At 44.6% G+C, this 24774-nt stretch overlaps 1 protein-coding gene across 1 annotated transcript in view; it reads right to left on the bottom strand.

The window, feature by feature from the left end:
- LOC124795540 (discoidin domain-containing receptor 2-like) overlaps positions 1-24774 on the bottom strand; it is a 590808-nt gene that overhangs the window by 290182 nt on the left and 275852 nt on the right. The window contains exon 3 of the mRNA XM_047259613.1: positions 480-711. Coding sequence (XP_047115569.1) covers positions 480-711 — 232 coding nt within the window. The remainder of the gene's footprint in view (positions 1-479; positions 712-24774) is intronic.

Here is a 24774-nt window from a genome sequence, read left to right as displayed (position 1 = left end):
CATGTTCTGAGGGCTCAAGGGATCACCAATTTAGTATTGGAGGGCAGCGTGGAGGGTAAAAATCGTAGAGGGAGACCAAGAGATGAATACACTAAGCAGATTCATAAGGATGTAGACTGCAGTAGGTACTGGGAGATGAAGAGGCTGGCACAGGATAGAGTAGCATGGAGAGCTGCATCAAACCAGTCTCAGGACTGAAGACCACAACAACAACTACAACAACAACATCTACCACTTACATTAACCTGTGATGTTGCAATGTTAATCGGATAAACACTTTACCTAAACAAATTTATTCTCGAATTTTCATTACATTAATCATTTTTTGGTGTTGCGATTTGTTTCCCATCATACAGGGACTTCTTCCGGTGGAAGTCTATGAAAACGACCCATTAACGTTAACCCGAGGACAGGCATGTACTATCCGCTCCTAGTAGGTAGGTGAATCTAGGTGACAGTGGTGACTCGCTGACACCCACCTTGCGCCCGCTGGCGTCCCGGTAGACGACCCACCGCTGCAGCGCGTCCCTCCAGTAGAGCAGGTGGAAGGACTCGGCGTACTCCTGTCCCTGGCCGTTGCCGAAGCGGCCCTGCGTCTCGGTGGCGGTGATGAGGTGCGGCCGGCCCAGGTCCACCTCGAGGAACTCCTGCACCTCGCTGCTGATCTGCGCCTTCGGGCACCACGCGCCGCCGTTCTTCTCCTGCCGGATCCTGAGGCAAACAGCGGAAGCGTCTCAGCAGTTTGCAAACAATACACACGCACGCTAACGGCGACCACCAGATAGTTCTTATTGCGTACTTTTTCTGTGACGTTTCAAAAATGGCGGGTTCCAGATGTTCCTCGTCCAGCGATCGCTGTGACGAGAACTCGTAATGACGAGCAGCCGGCATCGGCAACGGCGCCCAAAGCTGTGCCTGACCACCACGTGTGCCACCAGTCCAGCGTGACTCACCGTCACGTGAGTAGCACTCACGCCAACCCACACCACTCCCCTATGTCCCCTCGCGTCTATCTACGGGGTACTTTAAAGGTGCACGAAAAAATTCAAAAGGATATACAGTTAAATGGACTAGAACAATGATAGAAATAACACAACACGTAAAAGGAACTCTCAAACTCTTCTTTACAATGTTTATAAATACTAAAATGTAAACTTTCACGGCCGGAAATATCATGTCCATTATAATTATCCGGTCTGTTATGCCGTGGTCGGTTGATGAATTCTGAGGTGATTCCCAACGTTTCGTCTCCGACCGCGGGAGACATCTTCAAGGGGGTCCGTAGCTTGATGGAAGGTCCAACACACACACTGGCTCGCTACTGACAGTAGCGAGCCAGTGTGTGTGTTGGACCTTCCATCAAGCTACGGACCCCCTTGATGATGTCTCCCGCAGTCGGAGACGAAACGTTGGGAATCACCCCAGAATTCATCAACCGACCACGGCATAACAGCCCGGATAATTATAATGGACAATATTTATAAATGTTTTGCGTGTTACCCTGTAAGATTTTCATATGTCTTCTGCCATTGTAAGTATTTCACTTGTACTGTAGTGGGACAGAGATGCATGAGCGCAGTGCTCGAGTAGTGCATAAGATCCTCTGCTACGCGTTTGGATGTAGGCTGTGGTGCGCCTGGTCGCCGAACAGTTGTGCAGCGCCGGAGAATTAGTATTTGAGTTTCTAGAGGAGAAGGTCTGATATTTGTAAATATGATAGAAAATACCTCAAATACTTCGTTATGGAGATGAAAACTTGTTTGTAAACTATTTTATTGATTCTATTGATGATGAAGATTTTTTGGAGGAATTTTACAAGCTAGCCAACGCATAAACAAGAATAATTCTTTTAAAAACTATTTACTGAGTGAAATCTCTGTCCCTCAGATAACTGATAACATTCATGATCAGTGTCAATTTGATCTATTTGTTTTCATCATGTCACAAATATCGCAGTTGGTTGGAATGTCTGTAATTTTTGTACTGAGACAATTTCGTACTTTATCTCCTTATGTCGTACAGCCTTTTTTCACCATAAACACAATTTAATTATAATTTATAATTATTTAATTTACAATAATTAATAAATTACAGTAATTTAATTATAAGATCTATACAACCACCTGAGTTACGTGAATTCCACATTACGTCCAACGCTGGGGTGTTATTCCAATGCCCGAGGGCCCCAGCAATAGTGACGATTTTGGGGGAAAATAAGCTGAAGATAGAAGTTCGTTAGGGAGGCTAATCGACTTGGGTCGTCCGTGCAACAATGTTAGCCGTAGTGCTGCGGGGGTGTAATTGTCAGTATTCCTGCCTAGTAAACAAGGAGATATGGGTTGAAGTCCCAGCAGTGTCACAAATTTTAATTCATTTGTTCAGCTTCCATCATTATCGTAGATAAAGATGAGACACAAATGTCTAGAGAAAATTTAATTATAAGATTTAAACAGAATTTATTTTTTCAGAAACGACTTTCTTTGCTGTAAAACCGTCTTCCATCGTTCTCAATAAATTCTGAATATTGTGTCGTGTCGTGTCTGCATTGTACCCTACGCCACACGAAGCCACAGATAGTTTCTGACAGGCAGAAAAAACAAATTCTGTAGTAAGTAGCTTGTTTGTTGTTTTGCTGGTACATATGTTGATTTCTATTTGCTTTCGAGAACGTCAGCAAACCAGACACGAAACATGCTGAGCGCGAGGTAAGTAACTTTTATTTCAGGGCAGATCTTGCCTTGCATTCTTACGAGGAAAAAATTTCTAGTCAGAATTATCACGTATTGTACTAAGCAAGCACGTTAATTTAAAGTTAACATTTTATATACATGTATCGTCAAATAGTTACTTGTGAGCAGTGCAGCATTTTATTTTTGCAGACATTTCAAATCAGAAATTTCACTTCGTGTCACGCAACTTTCATAATGTGTGCGTGTGTGTGTGTGCGTGTGTGTGTGTGTGTGTGTGTGTGCGTGTGTATGTGTATTGTGTATTGTGTGTGTTGAACTGGGGACCTAGAAACGGCGGAGAGGCTTCGTTCCGCCGTAGCCCTCACTGGTTCGCAACCCCACAAGAGGCTACAGCAGTCCACCCACCCCACCACCTCCCCACACCGAACCCAGGTTTAACCCAGGGTTATTTTGCGGTTCAGCACCCAGTGGACCCCCTCCCCTCCCCTCCCGGAAACGTCTCATACCAGACAAGTGTAACCCCAGATGTTCGCCGCAGCAGATGAAAAATCGCCTAAAAACCATCGACAGGCTGGCTGGCACACTGGACCTCGATACTACCCCACTGGGCGGATTCGTGCCGGGAACCGGTACGCCTTCCCGCTCGGTAGCAGCGCGTTAGACCGCGCGGCTGGCTGGGCAGGTTTTTCGTAATGTACTTCAGTACCGAGTTTCAATTAAATACGACGGTTGGAACTTAATAGTGGCAACTATTTATTCACAACCGATACAAAAGATTTACATGTTTTCACTTGTTACTGTCCTTCAAAGTATTCACCAGCTTTGTGTAGAACCCGTTGCCAGCGATGTAGAAGGAGTAATATACCGTTAGCAGAGCCTGTTCTCTTGATGGTGGGAATGGAGCGGTCTACTGCCTGTCGAATGTCTGGAACACTTCTGAAGCGAATGCCACGAAGTGGTTCCTTCATTTTCGGAATCAAAGTCACAAGGACTTAAGTCTGGGGAGTACGGTGGATGGTACAGTACTTCCCAATCCCATCGACCGAACAGAGCAGCCACAGCTTGCGCTGTATACGACTGCCCACTGTCGTACAAAATGATGGGTGGGTTGCGCAGAACGAGTCGCCGCTTCTTTCGCAAAGCTGGTCGCAGGTGATGCTCCAAAAACGAATAGTAATACTGTGCGTTGAGGGCACATTCAATCTTGATCCAACTCCGTTGTTCCTGTTTCGAAAACATAGTGACACCGTTACGTTAGACCGCTCGTTCACAAGTAACTGTGTTTCCCTCGATTGTGCGCACGCCGGTGACGTGGGATGGGCCAGTCCATTTGCTCGGAGGCTAGGTAGGTATGTCAACAACGTGTGCTATCGGCGACAATAGTAGATTCCATTGCGTAATGTCTCCACAGCAGTGTTGCCACTATTTAAGTTCCAACCCTCGTATTTTTCACTGAGAACACAGTAAATACAGAGTGACATACGGGAAATGGACGTTTTTTAATGAAATAATACTCAGCCAACTTTAAAATTAATGCATGTTTATTTACACAAAATCAAAGCTCATTATTTGCAATTTTAGTTAACAAAGTTATTTGTGAAAAATTATGTCATCAAGGTGATGTTCATCATTTCGAATGCAGGACTCAAGTCTCTTCTCAAAATCCTCCATCACACGGACAAAAATCTCTGTAGGGATGGCAGCAATTTATTGAATGATTGCATTCTTCAACTCGTCCAAATTTCGTGGTTTGTGGTTATAGACACAGTTCTTAAGGTACCCCCACAGAAAAAAGTCACATACTGACAAGTCGGGAGACCTGGGAGGCCAAGGAACATTGCCAAAACGTGAGCTAATCCGGCCAGGAAACATGCGTCTAAGAACTGTCATTGAAGTGTTTGCGGTGTGAGATGTTGCCCCATCCTGCTGGAACCAAACGCATTTTAAAGGGATTCGTCGTCTTCTTAGTTCTGGTTTCAAGAATGTTTCAAGCATACGAATGTAACGAACCGAATTAACAGTAACTTTGGTCCCGTTCTCTTAGAAAAAGTAAGGTCCAATAATGCCAACAGAGCCAAGAGCACACTGTTAGTTTTTCTGGGTGTAGAGGACGCTGGTGGATAAGGTGTGGATACTCTGGAGCCCAGTAACGTAGGTTTTGCTTATTCGCGGTCCCGTTTAAATGAAAATGAGCTTCTTCGCTCGTCAATAAAATTTCATTTTCATTCGATCCCAAAATCACTTGCATTCTGTAAGCGAAGTCTTCTTGTACAGCAAAATCAGTTTCCTTAAGGTGTTGGACAATGAGCATTTTATAGGGATGGAATTTTAATTCTCTATACAAAATTCGTCTAACCGAATCACGATTGATTCGTAACTCACTAGCACGACGTCTAGCTGACCGTCCTGGACTTCTGACTGCCGCTTGCCTCACCCTTTCTACATTTTCTGGTGTCGTTACTCTGCGTCTCGGGTCAGAATGCTTCTTATCCAGTATGTTTCCAGTTGATCTGAACTTTTCCACCCATCTGAGGATTGTGTTACGGCTCGGAACAGCTCCATGTCGACCGACATTAAACTGCGCATGCAACAATCGCTGCGTAGCAATAATAGACTCACCACTTTTCACGAAACTGTCACAGACAAACACTCGACGTTGCAAGTTCCACTGCTCCATAGTGACTGAGTAAATGAAATGGCGACTTGTGTGGATCAGAACTATCCCCACCACGACCGCCTCCCACCACCGCGCCCTCAGTACTACGCAGTTCAAAACTGTCCGTCTCCCGTGTGCCACCCTGTACCTTTCACTGAGTACTCGGTTAGTTACTTTTGGCATAAAATTAGCTTAGTTTCCATTCTTTCAAATTCAGTATTTCACTAAGTTTAATGTTTTGTTTCTCGACACTGTTCACATACGCAACACAGGGCCAGTAAACAGCCAGTGTTTCTCGACAGTTGAACACGATACCTAAATCACGTATTACTAGAGGAGAAAGTTTTTGGAAAAAAATTCAGTAGTTTCATAGATAAATAAATGTTTATAGAAAGTTAATCAGTAGTCCAATTCTGCCCACACCCGACCCATCATATCAGGAGTGACAGTAAGAACGGCTGCTGCGATGCGGTGTCAGAGGCTCTGTTTTAGAAATCATAAAGGCTATCCTTGATGTAACCCCACAAGAAAACATGGTAACGCACCAAGTCCCGCGACCGTGTTGTCACGGCTTGTGGCCCACAAGAGCTGCAGTCTGTATGACTTCACTCTTAATCACTTGCGAAAGATTCACCACTGCGTTGGCTGAGCAATGTCCTATTCTGCACTTGTTGGTCTCTTAAACATCCCGTCCTTCACAGAGTTCGCTGTCTAATCTGATATGCCCGGTAGGCCAGAACATTTTGCATCGCACAAATAACCACTCTCCTCGAATTTTTTGTAGTACTTGATTATGCTAGTGCAAACTGATGGTATCTTGTGCAAGGTACCTAGAAAAGATCTTTGCACACTCACTAGCGATTAGTAACGGCCAAATTCTAGCACACAAAATGCTTTCTCTACGCCCTTACCTGCCGTTTTACGCAACTGCAGTAGGTGGCGTCTCTGTCGGAAATCTTCCGAACTAACTTGTTGGTACCACGTTAAAAAGAAAAAGAAAGCTTAGCGAGCGTTTTTGTAAGACATGTTCAGTCATTAACAGCTGTTTTCAAGACAGCATATAGTGTTCACTGTATTTAGTTTGAATCTCCACCTCTTTTTCTGATTCCGAGTATGAATTGTATTGTATTGTATTGAACTGCGGACCTAGAAACGACAGAGTGGCGTCGTCCCCGCCGTAGCCCTCAGTTGTTCACAACCCCACAACAGTCTGCAGCAGTCCACTCACACCACCGCCGCCCCACACCGAACCCAGGGTTATTATGCACTTCGGCACCCAGTTGAACTCCCCGGGAACGTCTCACACCAGACGAGTGTAACCCCGATGTTTGCGTGGTGGAGTAATTATAGTGTCCGCGTACATGGAGACAGTGTTTGCGCAGCAATCGCCTATACAGTGTACCTGAGGCGGAATAAGGGGAACGAGCCCGCATTCGTCGAGACAGGTGGAAAACCGCCTTAAAAACCATCCACAGACTGGCCACATACCGGACCTCGACACTAATCCGCCGAGCGGATTCCTGCCGGGTGTAAGTAGGCTGTTTAGGTTTTTATGTTGGTGACACCATGTAGCGCTCTGTATTAAAATCTCTGACTGCGCTGTGTGCTGGTTGGACTCATTGTTTGATTGTTCGCTAGTGTACTGTTGGGTAGTTGGATGTGAACAACGCGTAGCGTTGGGCAGTTGGAGGTGAGCCATCAGATATATATACAGGGTGAGTCACCTAACGTTACCGCTGGATATACACTCCTGGAAATTGAAATAAGAACACCGTGAATTCATTGTCCCAGGAAGGGGAAACTTTATTGACACATTCCTGGGGTCAGATACATCACATGATCACACTGACAGAACCACAGGCACATAGACACAGGCAACAGAGCATGCACAATGTCGGCACTAGTACAGTGTATATCCACCTTTCGCAGCAATGCAGGCTGCTATTCTCCCATGGAGACGATCGTAGAGATGCTGGATGTAGTCCTGTGGAACGGCTTGCCATGCCATTTCCACCTGGCGCCTCAGTTGGACCAGCGTTCGTGTTGGACGTGCAGACCGCGTGAGACGACGCTTCATCCAGTCCCAAACATGCTCAATGGGGGACAGATCCGGAGATCTTGCTGGCCAGGGTAGTTGACTTACACCTTCTAGAGCACGTTGGGTGGCACGGGATACATGCGGACGTGCATTGTCCTGTTGGAACAGCAAGTTCCCTTGCCGGTCTAGGAATGGTAGAACGATGGGTTCGATGACGGTTTGGATGTACCGTGCAGTATTCAGTGTCCCCTCGACGATCACCAGTGGTGTACGGCCAGTGTAGGAGATCGCTCCCCACACCATGATGCCGGGTGTTGGCCCTGTGTGCCTCGGTCGTATGCAGTCCTGATTGTAGCGCTCACCTGCACGGCGCCAAACACGCATACGACCATCATTGGCAGCAAGGCAGAAGCGACTCTCATCGCTGAAGACGACACGTCTCCATTCGTCCCTCCATTCACGCCTGTCGCGACACCACTGGAGGCGGGCTGCACGATGTTGGGGCGTGAGCGGAAGACGGCCTAACGGTGTGCGGGACCGTAGCCCAGCTTCATGGAGACGGTTGCGAATGGTCCTCGCCGATACCCCAGGAGCAACAGTGTCCCTAATTTGCTGGGAAGTGGCGGTGCGGTCCCCTACGGCACTGCGTAGGATCCTACGGTCTTGGCGTGCATCCGTGCGTCGCTGCAGTCCGGTCCCAGGTCGACGGGCACGTGCACCTTCCGCCGACCACTGGCGACAACATCGATGTACTGTGGAGACCTCACGCCCCACGTGTTGAGCAATTCGGCGGTACGTCCACCCGGCCTCCCGCATGCCCACTATTCGCCCTCGCTCAAAGTCCGTCAACTGCACATACGGTTCACGTCCACGCTGTCGCGGCATGCTACCAGTGTTAAAGACTGCGATGGAGCTCCATATGCCACGGCAAACTGGCTGACACTGACGGCGGCGGTGCACAAATGCTGCGCAGCTAGCGCCATTCGACGGCCAACACCGCGGTTCCTGGTGTGTCCGCTGTGCCGTGCGTGTGATCATTGCTTGTACAGCCCTCTCGCAGTGTCCGGAGCAAGTATGGTGGGTCTGACACACCGGTGTCAATGTGTTCTTTTTTCCATTTCCAGGAGTGTATTTCGTAAACCACATCAAATACTGACGAATCGATTCCACATACCGAACTTGAAAAGAGGGGCTAGTGTAATTGGTTAATACAAACCATAAAAAAAATGCACGGAAGTATGTTTTTTAACACAAACCTGCGTTTTTTTAAATGGAACTCCGTTAGTTTTGTTAGCACATCTGAACATATAAACAAATACGTAATCAGTGCCGTTTGTTGCATTGTAAAATGTTAATTACATCCGGATATATTGTAACCTAAAGTTGACGCTTGAAACCTCCGACGTTCAGTTGCGTGTTGTAACAAACACGGGCCACGGTCGGCGAGCAGCATCTGCAGGGACATGTTTACGATGACGACCGTGTTTACGAGTGTGGCTGTAGTGCACTGTTGTGGTTCGGTCTAGCTGTCGCAGTGTCCGCATGTAGCGCTTGCTGCTATTGTTATTTTGCATTCGTCTCCGCACGCAGACCAACTGTAGTAAACCGAGTTACCAGACGTCTGTGATAGTGTAGTGTTGTAGGAACTGTGACCATGGTGCATTCGAACTCTGAAAAGGCGGACATGATACTCATCTATGGCGAGTGTCGACGAAATGCAGCTGAAGCCTGCATGGTGTATGCATAACGGTACCCGGACAGAGAGCATCCAACGTGCCGCACATTGCAAAACATCTACCGCCAACTGTATGCAACAGGTATGGTCGTAGCACGCAAACGGGTTCGTAACAGGCCCGTCACAGGAGAAGCGGGTGCAGTTGGTGTGTTAGCTGCTGTTGCCGTGAACCCACACATGAGTACACGGGACAATGCGAGAGCTGGTGGACTGAGTCAAAGTAGTGTCATGCGCATACTGCATCGTCACCGCTTTCACCCGTTTCATGTGTCGATACATCAGCAATTACATGGTGATGACTTTAATCATTGAGTGCAATTCTGTCCATGGGCATTAACAGAGAATGCGTTGCATTTCTACCTGTTTACCGATGAAGCGCGTTTCACAAACCACGGGGCAGTGAATCTACGGAACGTGCATTACTGGTCCGTGGACAATCCTCGCTGGCTCAGACAGGTAGAGCGACAGCGACCGTGGACTGTAAATGTATGGTGCGGAATCATTGGCGACCACCTCATTGGTTCTCACTTCATTGCAGGGGCCCAAACAGCTGCAACATACATCGCGTTTCTACAGAATGATCTGCCAACGTTGCTCGAAAATGTCCCACTGGAAACGCGTCGACGTATGTGGTATCAGCATGATGGTGCACCTGCACATTCCACAATTACCACTAGGCTGACCCTTGACAGTATGTTCGACGGGCGTTTCATAGGACGTGGAGGGCGCATAAATTGGCCAGCCCGTTCTCCTGATCTTACACCTCTGGACTTCTTTCCGTGGGGTACGTTAAAGGAGAGTGTGTACCGTGATGTGCCTACAACCCCAGAGGATATGAAACAACGTATTGTGGCAGCCTGCGGCGACATTACACCAGATGTACTGCGGCGTGTACGATATTCATTACGCCAGAGATTGCATTTGTGTGCAGCAAATTATGGCCACCACATTGAACATCTATTGCCCTGACATGTCGGGACACACTCTATTCCACTCCGTAATTGAAAACGGAAACCACGTGTGTACGTGTACCTCACCCCTCATGGTAATGTACATGTGCGTCAGTGAAAAAGACCAATAAAAAGGTATTAGCACGTGGACGTAATGTGCTGTTCCAGTCTCTTCTGTACCTAAGGTCCATCACCGTTCCCTTTGGATCCCTACGTAGTTCGGTGCTCTCCGATACACACGATCGAACAGCGGAGGAGTGGTACTCAAGCGTCAAGTTTAGGTTACAATATCTCCGGATGTAATTAACATTTTACAATGCAACAAACGGCACTGATTACGTATTTGTTTATATGTTCAGATGTGCTAACAAAACTAACGGAGTTCCATTTAAAAAAATGTATGTTTGTGTTAAAAAACATACTCCGTGCATTTTTTTATGGTTTGTATTAACCAATTACACTAGCCCCTCTCCTCACGTTCGGTCTGTGGAATCGATTCGTCAGTATTTGATGTGGTTTACGAAATATATCCAGCGGTAATGTTAGGTGACTCACCCTGTATAATGACTTTTGAACACTATTAAGGTAAATATATTGTTTGCTCTCTATCAAAATCTTTTATTTGCTAACTATATGCCTATCAGTAGTCAGTGCCTTCAGTAGTTAGAATCTTTTATTTAGCTGGCAGTATTGGTGCTCGCTGTATTGCAGTAGTTCGAGTAACGAAGATTTTTGTGAGGTAAGTAATTCATGAAGGGTATAGGTTATTGTTAATCAGGACTGTTCTTTCGTAGGGATTATTAAAAGTCAGATTGCGTTGCGCTAAAAAATTGTGTGTCAGTTTAGAAATGATGAGAATAAGTAAACAGAAATCTGTCAGAGTACGTTCAGTCATACTCAGCTGTTTCTCTATCAAATAAGGTAGAAGTTTCCCAGCACAGTCTTTTTTTACATTCAAAGGAGAAGTTTCACGAGGACCGGCACACCTTCCCGCCCGGAAAGCAGTGCGTTAGACCGCAAGGCTAACCGGGCAGGCTTTTCTGAGTATGAAACGCCTTTCGATTTTTTCACGTTAATTATAACTTTTGTTAAAGAGCTATTTTCGGAACAATTACTATCTGCACTCATCTGCAATCTTTTCCTGAACCTAACGTTACAAATCGGAAAAAAATTCCCGTCTCGTCGGTGTGGGACTGTGCAAAAGCAATTTCACGGCTAAACATTCTAAGACAACCGTTTATCTGGAGTCTGAGCAACATGTTCCTTTATAGTGGCCTTCAGATCAGTTAGAGACCGAACCTATCCCTGAATTATAAACGCGTTCCTTAGATATTCCCATAGCCAAAAGCCACATGGATTCAGATCTAACAGTCAGTACTAAAATGTATCATAAACTGAAGTATTCAGTACAGTATCGACAATAACGGTTAAGTGCCACTGGAACAATTCCTTATTTCTCGTACTACAGCGCTTCAAGCTCGAAGCTGCCTCCTACACAAACAATTTTTTTCAACTCGCACAATCGAAGAACTGATAAAACTCATTTTGCTGGCTGGGCTTCTACCTGTTATGAAAGGCAAACATCTGGAAGAAGTTCTGGAGAATCGTGATAACGTTCGCTTTTGCGCCAACGGCGCACGCGATCTAAAATGAAATCTGCTCTGTTTTGGATACATGCCCTCTACGTGGCAGCACTTAAACACCGCTACTTTAAAGAGGCATTTGATGGCTGCGCATACTACAGATGACGTGTTGCACCGACTTACTAAAAGATGGCGTAGTTGCTTCTTTTTTTTTTTTTGTAATCTTTCGGACACAGGGGGCGATGGAGATAAACAAAACAAACGTAAGACAAGATATGGGAGAGATGTGTATTCTAATCATAGTGGTTTCGTCAACCGCGTCCATCTAAAATCGAGAGGACTTGTGAACAGTTACGGTTCAGAATGTGGAAGACATGTTGTAAACACAGTGTTTTCATGTAACTGGGTCTGAGAAGCCGACGCTGGATCTGGGAGACATGAGCTCGATCGCTGCGTTTCTTTCAACCAAGTGAACCCACTATTGAGAGACAGTTAAAGCTCTGCAAAAATACTGATTTAAGGACAATATTTCTACTCAACTATGTCCATGTCTCCTAAACTACAATATGTTGAAAGAGGAGCTGTGAGAACAGAAGGTCTGTTTGGTCGTTTTCATGGAAGTACGAGTTCTCCGGCCACCAAGCCCGGCTGTGAGCAGCTACTGGCGTCCTCACTAATCTACTTCTCTCACTCTATGAGGAACTCTTATTTTGGTTACAGATTTGTTTTCAAGGTATCTAACTACCACACAACCCGGAGTTTCCCGCTTTTGTGAGCGATGCACGAATTATTAACATTTTATGCATGTCTGAAATTCAGTTCCACTGTAGCTTAAGTTACGAACACCAAATTTGGTATACGGTTTCAGTTAGGCTTAGTAATACATTGAATTAATCGAGAAACTGCCACGCTGTGAGCGGGGTAGTACGTTTACAGTAATATGTGTTTCTCTCGATTTTGGTCATTTCACTGAGAATTATCTAGCATGAGTTTTGATAAGGAGTCCGTAAGACAGTTTAGATGAGAAATCTGTGGTAAGTTTGAAGCCCTTCATACCGATAACACCGACTGCAGGAATGTTTGAAAGATCTCATAGAACTCCTACATAAAAAAAAAATTCGCTTATAAAACTTCCAACTGTCACGGCTTTGTAGATGGAAAGATACGATTTCCACTGAAGAAAAAACAAGGGATCTGCCTTTTTAGGAAATATTCAGGCAGTAGGGGTAATGGACAGCGATTTAATAGTTCATTACGCGGAAGCTTGACCGTTACGGGGTCGGTGCAAGTAGTAAAAATCAAAGAGCGTCCTCATAAATAAACACAATCTAGAACACAACTTTTTATTTACCGACTACCTGTTTCGATCTGTGCTGCAGGTCATCTTCCGGTATAGGTTGGAACAAAAAGGGAATAACAATAATGATTTTACACAAGTGCGACGTTAGAAACACTTGTCTAATGGGTTGCAGAAATAACAACGAAATATTGTGGAGGCCCACGTACCTGGTGCCGCAAAGTGCTGTTTGTCAACAATTGTGTGAAATTAACGTAAAAAACAAGGATGTGAAGAGAGAAAAATTCGTATAGACAAGTGACGTGTGTAAGTCACAGATGAGTACATTAAAACAGTATAACATTATTTCTCCATATTAATTAAATAAGAATTAATAAGAATTTAAAGGACTGGTTAAAGCAGTACATTTCTGCAAGAACAATGCGTTACGCAATAATAGATAAAAATGTTATAAACATACTGTCAGGACATTGTGCATCGTACATTTTCGTTCTTTTCTACGTGTTTTAAAAAATAGTGTAAAATTACTGAATATAGTTTCAGAAATATTCGCTAATTTTGGACCGACTTTTAAAATATTTAAACGAGAACGGAAATGTCCGATTCACAGACTGCAAAATGACCGAACACAGTTACAGATATATTCAGTAATTTTGGGCTGTTTCTTAAAATATCTAAACTAGAACGAAAATTCCCGATGGACAGTGTGCTGTCAGCATGTTTTTTATCTATTATTGCAGTTTCGAATTCACTTGGCTGTGACATAATTCACTCTCGACTACACAGAATGCTGTTCTGACCACTAGTGCCATTTGCAACGTACAGGTCAAATACTACAGCGGAACCTGCACGCTGGGCCAGCATCTGCACTTACATTCAAACGTGTGTTGCTCACGGTGTTTGGACGTTTTTCTCCAACCCCATGCATACAGGATGTTACAAAAAGGTTAGGCCAAACTTTCAGGAAACATTCCTCACACGCAAAGAAAGAAAATATGTTATGTTGACATATGTCCGGAAACACTGACTTTCCATGTTAGAGCTCATTTCATTACTTCTCTTCAAATCACATTAATCATGGAATGGAAACACACAGCAACAGAACGTACCAGCGTGACTTCAAAAATTTTGTTAGGGGAAATGTTCAAAATGTCCTCCGTTAGCGAGGATACATGCATCCACCCTCCGTCGCATGGAATCCCTGATGCGCTGATGCAGTCCTGGAGAATGGCGTATTGTATCACAGCCGTCCACAATACGAGCACGAAGTCTTTACATTTGGTACCGGGGTTGCGTAGACAAGAGCTTTCAAATGCCCCCATAAATGAAAGTCAAGCGGGTTGAGGTCAGGAGAGCGTGGGGGCCATGGAATTGGTCCGCCTCTACCAATCCATCGGTCACCGGAACTGTTGTTGAGCAGCGTACGAACACTTCGACTGAAATGTGCAGGAGCTCCATCGAGCATGAACCACATGTTGTGTCGTACTTGTAAAGGCACATGATCTAGCAGCAGAGGTAGAGTATCCCGAATGAAATCATGATAACGTGCTCCATTGAGCGTAGGTGGAAGAATATGTGGCCCAATCAAGACATCACCAACAATGCCTGCCCAAACGTTCACAGAAAACCTGTGTTGATGACGTGAAGTCAACATTACCTTCCTTCAATTGGGCCAACTGGCGATGAATCGACGAAGTTCAAAAAAATGGTTCAAATGGCTCTGAGCACTATGGGACTTAACTTCTGTGGTCATCAGTCCCCTAGAACTTAGAACTACTTAAACCTAACTAACCTAAGGACATCACACACATCCATGCCCGAGGCAGGATTCGAACCTGCAACCGTAGCGGTCACGCGGCTCCAGACTGAAGCGCCTTTAACCGCACGGCCACACCGGCCGGCAATCGACGAAGTACAGTACATACTGACGAAACTAAAATGAGCTCTAACGTGAAAATTAAGCGTTTCCGGACACATGTCCACATAACATCTTTTCTTTATTTGTGTGTGAGGAATGTTGCCTGAAAGTTTGGCCGTACCTTTTTGTAACACGCTGTATACAAGGCACAGACACGGAGTCACGGAGTTCGTCGGCAGTACAGCTACGCCGAATCCATTCGCTTGATTTTCCGATCAGCACAGAGCGGCAGAATTGTGGAATCTGAATATTTTCGGCCAGGTACACACATTCTATTAACTTATGTGTGCGAACAATGCTGATAAATTTAAACTTTGTGTGTGGGACTGTGAATTTTTTAGTCACGTGGAGCCAGGATTAAATAATTCTGACTGACTTATTCAAATGAGGCACTCAGAATATTTTCGTATGCCTTCCGGCCCTTGTTGTAAATACTGATTAGCAGCATTTATGTACAGGCTGTGCATAAAGTCCCTTTACAACGTTAAAATTTTATTACAACGGCAGTTGTTGAAATACTATAACAAAATTTCTTTTATTGTAATCACTGTTTACTTAAGTTTTTATATACACTAAAATTTTGTGTTTCAGATGCTCTGTCGATGGAAGGAACTGAACCTCTTATAAAATGGCAACTCCTCAAGAGAAGGCACAATGTGTGTCCTGGTTTATTGAGACAAAAGCGGATGTTCAGACTCAACGAAACTTCAGAACGAAGTATGGAAGAGATCTATCATCCAGTCCTTCAATCCGCGCATGCTACAAAAAATTTAAGAGGGACAGTGTTGGATAAAGGGAGGGAGGAGTGGTCGACCAAGGACATCCGAGAAAAACATCGATAGCGTTTGAAACGTCTTCACTCGTTCACCTACGAAGTCCATCCGCACTTCTGCCAGGCAGTTGAACTACCACTTGTAAGTAGGCTGTTTAGGTTTTTATGTTGGTACCGTCACGCAGCGCTCTTTATGAAAATCACTGGCTGTGCTGTGTGCAGTCTGTGGCTGCTTGGCATTGTTGGAATATTCGCTATTGTAGTGTTGGGCTGTTGGCTGTTAACAGCGCGTAGCGTTGCGCGGTTGGAGGTGAGCCGCCAGCAGTGGTGGATGTGGGGAGAGAGATGGCAGAATTCTGAGAGCGGACGATCTGAACGTGTGTACATCAGAAAAACCAAATTTGTAAGACTGGATGTCATGAACTGATATATATACTATGACTTTTTAACACTATTATGGTAGATACATTGTTTGTTCTCTATCAAAATCTTTCATTTGCTAACTATGCCAATCAGTAGTTAGTGCCTTCAGTAGTTTGAATCTTTTATTTAGCTGGCAGTAGTGGCGCTCGCTGTATTGCAGTAGCTCGAGTAACGAATATTTTTGTGAGGTAAGTGATTCATGAAAGGTATAGGTTATTGTTAGTCAGGGCCATTCCTTTGTAGGGATTTTTGAAAATTTTCCGCAAAAAATATTGTGTGTCAGTTTAGTGTTGGTCAGAATAAGTAAAGAGAGAAATGTCTGAGTACGTTCAGCTCTGCTCAGCTGTTTGAAAATCAAACAACGTAAGAGGTTTATCAGCACAGTAATTCATAAATTTTTCTAAGGGGAGCTTTCACACTTTCAACTGTACATAAGGTCCTCGACAAGAACTTACGGTTGTACGCTTACAAAGTGCAACTGTTACAGACACTTGAGCCAAATTACAAGCCGAAACGGACAGAGTTTGCACTCAACATGCTGGAACGCCTTTCGGAGGATGAAGCATTCCTCAAGCGAGTTTGTTTCAGTGACGAGGCAACTTTTCATGTTTCTGGGGCATTAAACAGACACAATGTGAGAATCTGGGGACCTGAACACTCCCATGCGACTAGGGAGCTTCACCGGGATAGTCCAAAAGTTAATGCGTGGTGTGGAATCATGTGCAACCGAATAATTGGTCCATTTTTCCTCAACGAGTCAACTATTACTGCAGATGTTTACCTCGGCCTTCTGACCGAATATGTAACACGACAATCGATTGACTTACAACCAACTATCATTTTCCAGCAAGATGGTGTACAATCACATTGGGGACTGCTTGTCCGTCGGTTCCTCAATGAAACATTTCCAGGCAGGGATGGGCCAATTCCTTGGCCACCACGTTCGCCGGATATCACTCCAATGGACTTTTTTGTGGGGATATGTAAAACATATAGTGCATCAAACACAGATACGGTACATTGCTGACTTTAGCAAAGGATTTGTAATGCCATGGCCACCATTGATGATGCTATGCTTACAGCGAACACGGCAAGAAATCGTGTACCGTCTTGATGTGCTTCGTGCAACTAAAGGCGCCCATATAGAGGTCTATTAAACACTGTCACAAAAACTTTTATAAACACTGATTACAATAAAAGAAATGTTGTTAAAATATTTGAACAACTGCAGTTGTAATAAAATTTTGAAGTTGTAAAGGGACTTTATGGACACCCTGTATATTGGACAGTGTTTTAGGGCAAGCAACTTCACCAACTATTAGTAATTTTCCTTCTTGAAAGGGCGGTATATTAGGATTTGTTAGCTGTTCCTGGTAACAACTGATGTTTCATTAGAAGGATAGTGAATTATTGATCATAATCTGAGTTCCAAATTACTACCATACGGCACTGTCCGCTTCGTGATAAACGAAATTTAGGACAAGCTTGCTGTTCATGGCCTTTTGTTATTTCTTCCCACGTCCCTGTCGTAAGTAACACAGAAGACATCATACGCTTATAGGTTAGCATACAAGTAACTGAGAAACAGACAACAGTTAATCACTTTTATGGCAAGAAACATATTTAACTGCACTCCCGCAGAATGAACCACAGCAGACCACGAAAAGTAGTTTATGGTTAAAATACTGAAATACGATTTTTACAACATTTTACTGTGCGATGCCAAGAATTTCTTCCAGAATGTGGAAGTAACGAGACGTGGGCCGTGCGCTAATGCGTAATATGCATTTCATTCTTTGGAAGTTTCCGGCACCAAGTACGGCCAAAATTTGTTATTCAAATGCGGAACAGCCGAGGTGCTGGCCGTGTACGACGAAAACTGCGGGCTAACTTTGCAGAAGAATGTTTCTTATGCACGGCGTTTGTCGCCCACAGACCGGGGAACACGGGGCGCAGTTAGTGCAGCGAAACCGAGTCCCCGACACAAGCACAGGTCGCTCTGCGTTCTCTCTAACCCAGTATTTTGTCCTGACTGGTAGTTGGTCTGTAAAGTTCGTTACAGTAGTTGACTTCAATGATAACCTACCTAGTACGAGAATAACGAACAGCTTATTGTCCTCGCTCATAACACAGGGGCACGTCTTGTGGGGCAGACAAGATACAACGTAAGAAGTTTATGTTTGTCGAAAGCGTTCTTCACTTTAAAAGCTGTGAGGACATGAGCAAGTGTAAAGAAGTAAAATAAATTGTATACTTGAAATGCTCACGTCAAAACATTACGGACAAAATGACGCATTACAATTATTACTGGCTTTCCGTCTTGACCTTACTGCAATTTAGTTAAAGACAACTTAACACCAGACGCGTTTCGCTTTTATTTATAAAGCATCTTCCGTGCTTATTCTGTATATTGGATATGTATATTTTTACATTTTTGGTTGTTTTGGATTAAAAACAGCGTTTTGTTTATAAAGTTGGAGTGCAAATTACTGACGGTGTTTCTTTACATGTTCTCCAAACCACTGCTTCTTCCATCCTTGCTAGCAGCGGCTGACGGCGAAAGACTTCGTTTCACATACGCACTTTACAGTTTTTGCCGTTATGCAGTATTTCTTCCGCTGCATTTGGGTTATTTACACTTCACCTTTGTAAATCGAACTGAGTAGTGAGAAACATACGTATCTTCAGTTCAAACAAAGGAAAATCCAGGATGGAATTTAGCAATTTGTGAAAATTTTGTTGTTTCTATCTGCGACTCAGCATCTCCGGTATATGGTGAGTAGCAACTTTTCGCGATGTTGTTGTATATCTTCAGTTCAAGTTACAAAGGTGAAGAGTAAATAACCCAAATGCAGCGGAAGAAATAGAGTAAACTTTAGTGACATTCAATTTCTTTAATATTTGTTCATATGAGTGCGAGAAGGAAACACCTGAAAGAGAAGATAAAGAAATAAAACAAGAGTAAGTGATGACCTATCATCATCATCATCATGATTTAACAGCTCCCATTTCTCAGGTGCAGTCTACAAGCCTCCCTGTGTGGACAGATCCTACTGTTGATGACGCCATCATCTCTTCCCACTGCAGTGTCCACCTCTGTTCCGTCTGTCCAGCGTATTGTTCGTCGTTCTGCCGGCCGAGTTCCATCACGTCTCTCCCCGTATTGACTCAAGTTGTTCTCGTTGGTTGCACCCTCAACGTCTGCTAAAACCACCTGACTCTAAATACTTCGTCTTGCTCTAGTAGGCCGGCCAAAGTGGCCGAGTGGTTCTAGGGGCTATAGTCTGGAACCGCGACACCGCTACGGTCGCAGGTTCGAATTCTGCCTCGGGCATGGATGTGTGTGATGTCCTTAGGTTAGTTACGTTTAAGTAGTTCTAAGCTCTAGGGGACTGATGACCTCAGAAGTTGAGTCCCATAGTGCTCAGAGCCATTTGAACCATTTGCTCTAGTAGTTCTGTATTAATCCCGGCGATCTGTCACCTCTTCAGATAAATTAGTTTTATATAAATTGTAATTAATAAGTTATTGCATAAGCTACGATCACCACGAAAGTTCGTCACTGCTTCGCACTACCGTGGTATGGATCCAAAGTAGCTATGCGTGAGTTCACGTGAGAAATGTTGCCCTTCTAGAAAAGTGTTACCTGCGTCAGTGCATCGGTCATAAAAGGAACTGAGTTAATTGTCTCACCTCTTCGAACCGACTGTGGAGTATGTTTAATACGGTAAGTCACTTTCAAGAATGCTAATAAAGGGGTCTGTCTGAGACCTTCACTCTGAAGCACGTTACGTTGTGGGATGTGTCCGTGGCATCTGCATCAAGCAGTGCAACAGGTCGAAGGGACTGGTGCTCGTAACTTAGACAATTCAAAGAACAGTCAAGACGACGCGAGAGGTCCATAGGTTTGGCGTGGCTGATTTCTCCTGCTTTGATTGTCCACTATCACGTATCTCGCGTACAGGTGAGTCGTTTCGCGTTTTCCGCACGTTACGCAGTATATACGTCGGGTGTCATTCTCACCCCTAAATCACGACTCTTACTGAAAACAAACGGCGCCTTCTTTCGCGGTGTAGACCCCTGCTGTTGATGGCGGAGGGTGGAGTGTGGTGGAGCAGCAAGTCGGTACGCTGGGCACTAATGATACAACATTGGCGGAACTAAAATTTATTACTTTAAAGTTCACAACTGCGTATTCTTCTTTGTGTCAGTGCATCGCACGGCCTCAGTATGTGCTGACACTGTCTCAGCAATCTTCGAAAACGCGACAGGCGTGCGGCAGGTCTGGCTGGAGGCTGGCGTAGCCCATACAGCGGTCGCTACTGCACAGGACGGCGACTGCGTGTTCGCATTTGCAGGGCACTGTCGTGGGCATGGGAGGGGTGTGCTCGGGTAGCCTCTCAGCTGTTCTGCATGGCAGGGAGACGAACAACGGCATAGCCCTTCCTCCAAGGCAGACCGGGGATGTCAATGACTGCTTGCAGGCACCAGTCAGGCAGGGGCAGCAGTGGTTAGCTTCCCTTCCGAATACTGTGACAGGTGAACGGTCCGCCCGGAACGCCATCTATTCGGCTCAACAAGCCGCAGATAGAAGTCTCCAAGTACGGCCATCAGTGGTTGCGGGGTTGGCAGCTCAACAGTGACCGAGTGCAACACACCGGGACAGGTAGCAGTCACGAAGACGGAAGTCGTCTTGGCGAACGGTAACAGCACATGACAGGTTCGGCCTAGTGGCTGGCGTACTGTAACGTAATTTCTGGGAAGGCCAGACAGGTAGCAGTCACGAAGGCGGAAGTCGTCTTGGCGAACAGTAAGCAGCACATGACAGGTTCGGCCTCGTAGCTGGCGTACTCTAACGTAATTTCTGGGAAGGCTTGGAAGCGTGAGTATTTATTACTGTTCGGCTGAGAGAATGACGCTCCGCCTGACCGGCGATGACCGAACGTGGCCTACTTTTTCCGGGCTCGTCAGCAGTCTTCACATCCCCGTTTCGCAACAATGGCTTTCAGGGTTTCAGCTTGTTGTCCTTCTGCCATATCAGCAGGCTGATACGTGTTGTTCTGAAAGTTTTACTCACTCTCGCGAAATCAAGTTTGCAACTTCCCCGCAGAAATAAAAGAGATTTATATTTAATCGTGCTAAACGTAACCTCCCAGCAGAAATAAAAGAAAAGTCTATGATAATGAAAACGAGCCAAATATTTGGTCCCCACAAAAATTATTGAATAATAATGACCCAAATGTAAACTCGACACAAAAATTGAGAAATGAAATTTAATCATTAAACCCACAATAATAGGGCAGCATCGCTGACCTTAGGCCCTGTGCAATAATTAATCTGATAAATTGATTCTGGGAGGAAAAGCAGGAAATATTGTTTCAATTGGAATGATTCTTTTCTTAAAAACGATTGCTTTGAAAACAAAATTATTATTGGGGCATTTCTTGAACAAATTAATTACAATTAACATACATTACATTATCAGATGTGCGCAATGCTGTTTCATTACCTTATTTAACAATGTACCTCGTCCCGAACCTTGACCAGAGATGTAAAGGGCGCACGCCGCCGATCCATGCCGACGCCCGCTCAGTACTACCGTCCACTCGCTACTACAGTCGGCTGGCTACTACCGACTCATTGCAGCTCGCAACTTCCTACTCACTCTGCCGACTCCACACACATTACTTCCGACCGAGTCCGACTCGCAACTGAACTCTCGCGCAGTCAAGCGCAGACTAGACACGATAAATAACTCTCTGGTCAGAGATTCTGTCATGCCTCGCCATCGCTGGTACTGAATACATACGCGTTTCAAGTTGTGCAGTTAGAATGACATTTTCTCGCTGAGGTCATGTTGCTGAGTACACGATTCAGTCCTCTTGCTTGTGTGAGGTGAGGTGATATCTTCCGTGTTGGCTCTGTTGTTCGTAGTGTCGGCTTTCTGCCTGTTCCTCATTCTGATTGTGACGCGGGGCTCTGGTGTGGCTTGGCTTGGCTTGCTGCTGACACACACACACACACACACACACACACACACACACTGTAATGGTTTTTTATTTACGTGACCATTACGGCACTCCAACCCCAGTTCTCGATACCAGTAATATCGTACTACTTTTCTGCGAAGTAACAGACATATTTTTGTAACAATATTCGCATTTGGTTTTATTAATGTACAAATACTCCGATGTATTACAGTGATATGGTTCTTGTGTGTATTCATTTCTGTGAGACTGTCATCATCTTTGACTTACTTGTAACCGTTTTGGCGCGAATGCGTACATGGCAGTCTTTGTTTCACTTTGCAGAAGGTAAGTTGTTATTTAGCTTCGTAAAAGGGCAGTCAAGTCTTGTGTTTGGTTAAAGTGGAAATTAAATATATGAAGATTGATACAAAACTGTTTTATTGATGATGTGACAATTAAGAAGTAGTATATGTGAATTTACATGAAGTTTAATAAAAATGTGGATAGTGAACACCAAGTCAAATATTATTTTTACCATACCATTGTTCTGATCTGGGATTGTTTGATCATTAAGAATTTCCTGAAAAACGCATTTGTTAGGTCTTCAAATATTGCTAAGGTACAGATCTGCACCTGGAATCACCCTAGAATCAACAAGATGAGCCATAACAACTTCGACGAAATCTACATGGGAATCCATTCAAGATAAGTGCCAAAATAAATGACCTTTTTACAGTGACTTCACTATTTCCATTCTGATGATATCATCCACAGCAATAACTTTGTTGTTGCCCGATAAAGCGAACATATGCTGCGTGAGCAACATTATTAATCTGATTTCTAACCTACTTTGCAAGTCGTGGTATTGTTATAACACACACACACACACACACACACACACACACACACACACACACATATACGCTCGCGAGCGCGCACACAGAGGCAGTTCTACAGTTTAAATTTTAGTGAACGAAACTTACCTCACATCGCTGTTGTTTGAAAGTAGGTCCGCAGTTATACACTTGGGTACCAAAAAGCGAAAGACAAAGTAACCTGCAGTAAGCAGCTGGATGGAAAACACTCCCAGGCCTTTCAATGGCTTTACTGCACCGCTGGCCATTAAAACACCAGGATGTATCAGAAATAATGAAATTTTACGTATTGTCTATGTACAGTACAGTAGGAAGAGTGCACGATTAAATCCGTGATCTGTCGCTGCTGCTGCGGCTCTAATCTGGTTCGGTGTCAGTCGAACTGAGTTTAGGTGACGGACACGAGTACCTCATTCCCTGCTGCTACAACTCTATGGTAGAGCTCATCAGTCACCGTGGCTGTCGAGTGACGGCGTGCCGTGTCTCGACAGCCCATGACCAGACGTTTCCAGTGGGTACAAGATCTGAAGAACGTGCTGGCCAGGCCAACAGCCGAACAACCTCTGCATCCAGGTAGATCAGGAGAGAACGGACGACATGCGTGCTCGTATTATCTTGTTGAAACGTAACGTTATGGAGACCTCGAAGATAGGGAACAGCCCTTTCACACGTTGGAAATGTAACGCCTGTTGTCCAAATTACTAGTACTGCGAACCAGAGCTGATCGTGTCATGTTCTCCGTGGAATCCCATACCGTAACACCAGGCGTAGGGCCAGAATTGCGATGTCGAATAAAATCTGGCAACTTTCGTTGTGGTCGGAGACAATAAATAAGAACAAGTATGCCGTCATGCTGTGCGCAAACTGTCACTATTCTAAGGAGACGATATTATTCCGCAACTTCTTCCAGCGTTTTCGTTGTGCCACCACTACCGATGTCTGCCGCCATGTATAGGGAAGCCGCAACCAGTGACCGCCGTGCCCACACTGTGTGGTGCTCTAGATGTGTGGTACTGTTCACGTGTGTGCATCAGCGCGTTACTGACTTGCTCAATTTGTAAAGCTCTGTCTCTAAAACAAATCATCGATTTTTTCAGCAACTGTGAGCATTTATTTGTGTGTACACGTACACGAATCTACTGATTTCCGTCCTATTCGGATAATTCCTTCGTAGTGCGTCTTTTTCTCTTTTTTTTAGTGTATTACGGTTCTGCCACTCCCACGTTTAGACACTTGTTGCCAGGTGTTTCGCCGTCTTAAATGAGGCATAGCGCGACTTTATAGAATGCGATTTATGAATCAGAGACCCACTGCATAATCTTTCGTTGGATAGAGAATGTATACAGCTTCACACAGACCTTCGTTGTGCAGTTGAGCTGAAAACATAACGCTTTTCATATCCAAGCATTTGGTGCACATGATGACAATCTGACATCTCCCGTAGGCCGTCTTCATGATGCTGCAAATTTAATGAACAACAATGTGGAAAATCTTTCCTTCTTCGCGTCCATTGTTACGTTTTCCTTTGCAACAAGTGATGTAATCGATTGAAAGTAACTGTGGTCACCTTTGAACTGTTCCTTTTAGTTATGATCTACATCTAAATCTACATGATTACTCTGCAATTCACATTTAAGTGCTTGGCAGAGGGTTCATAGAACCACAATCATATTATCTCTCTACCATTCCACTCCCGAACTGCGCGCGGGAAAAACGAACACCTAAACCTTTCTGTTCGAGCTCTGATTTCTCTTATTTCATTTTATTCCTACCTACGTAGGTTGGGCTCAACAAAATATTTTCGCATTCGGAAGAGAAAGTTGGTGACTGAAATTTCGTAAATAGATCTCGCCGCGACGAAAAACGTC

This window comes from Schistocerca piceifrons, chromosome 4 (genome assembly GCF_021461385.2).
Source record: "Schistocerca piceifrons isolate TAMUIC-IGC-003096 chromosome 4, iqSchPice1.1, whole genome shotgun sequence".
Taxonomy (NCBI): Eukaryota; Metazoa; Arthropoda; class Insecta; order Orthoptera; family Acrididae; genus Schistocerca; species Schistocerca piceifrons.
The sequence above is the reverse complement of the archived record's forward strand: the minus strand, read 5'-3'. Positions and strand labels throughout refer to the sequence as shown.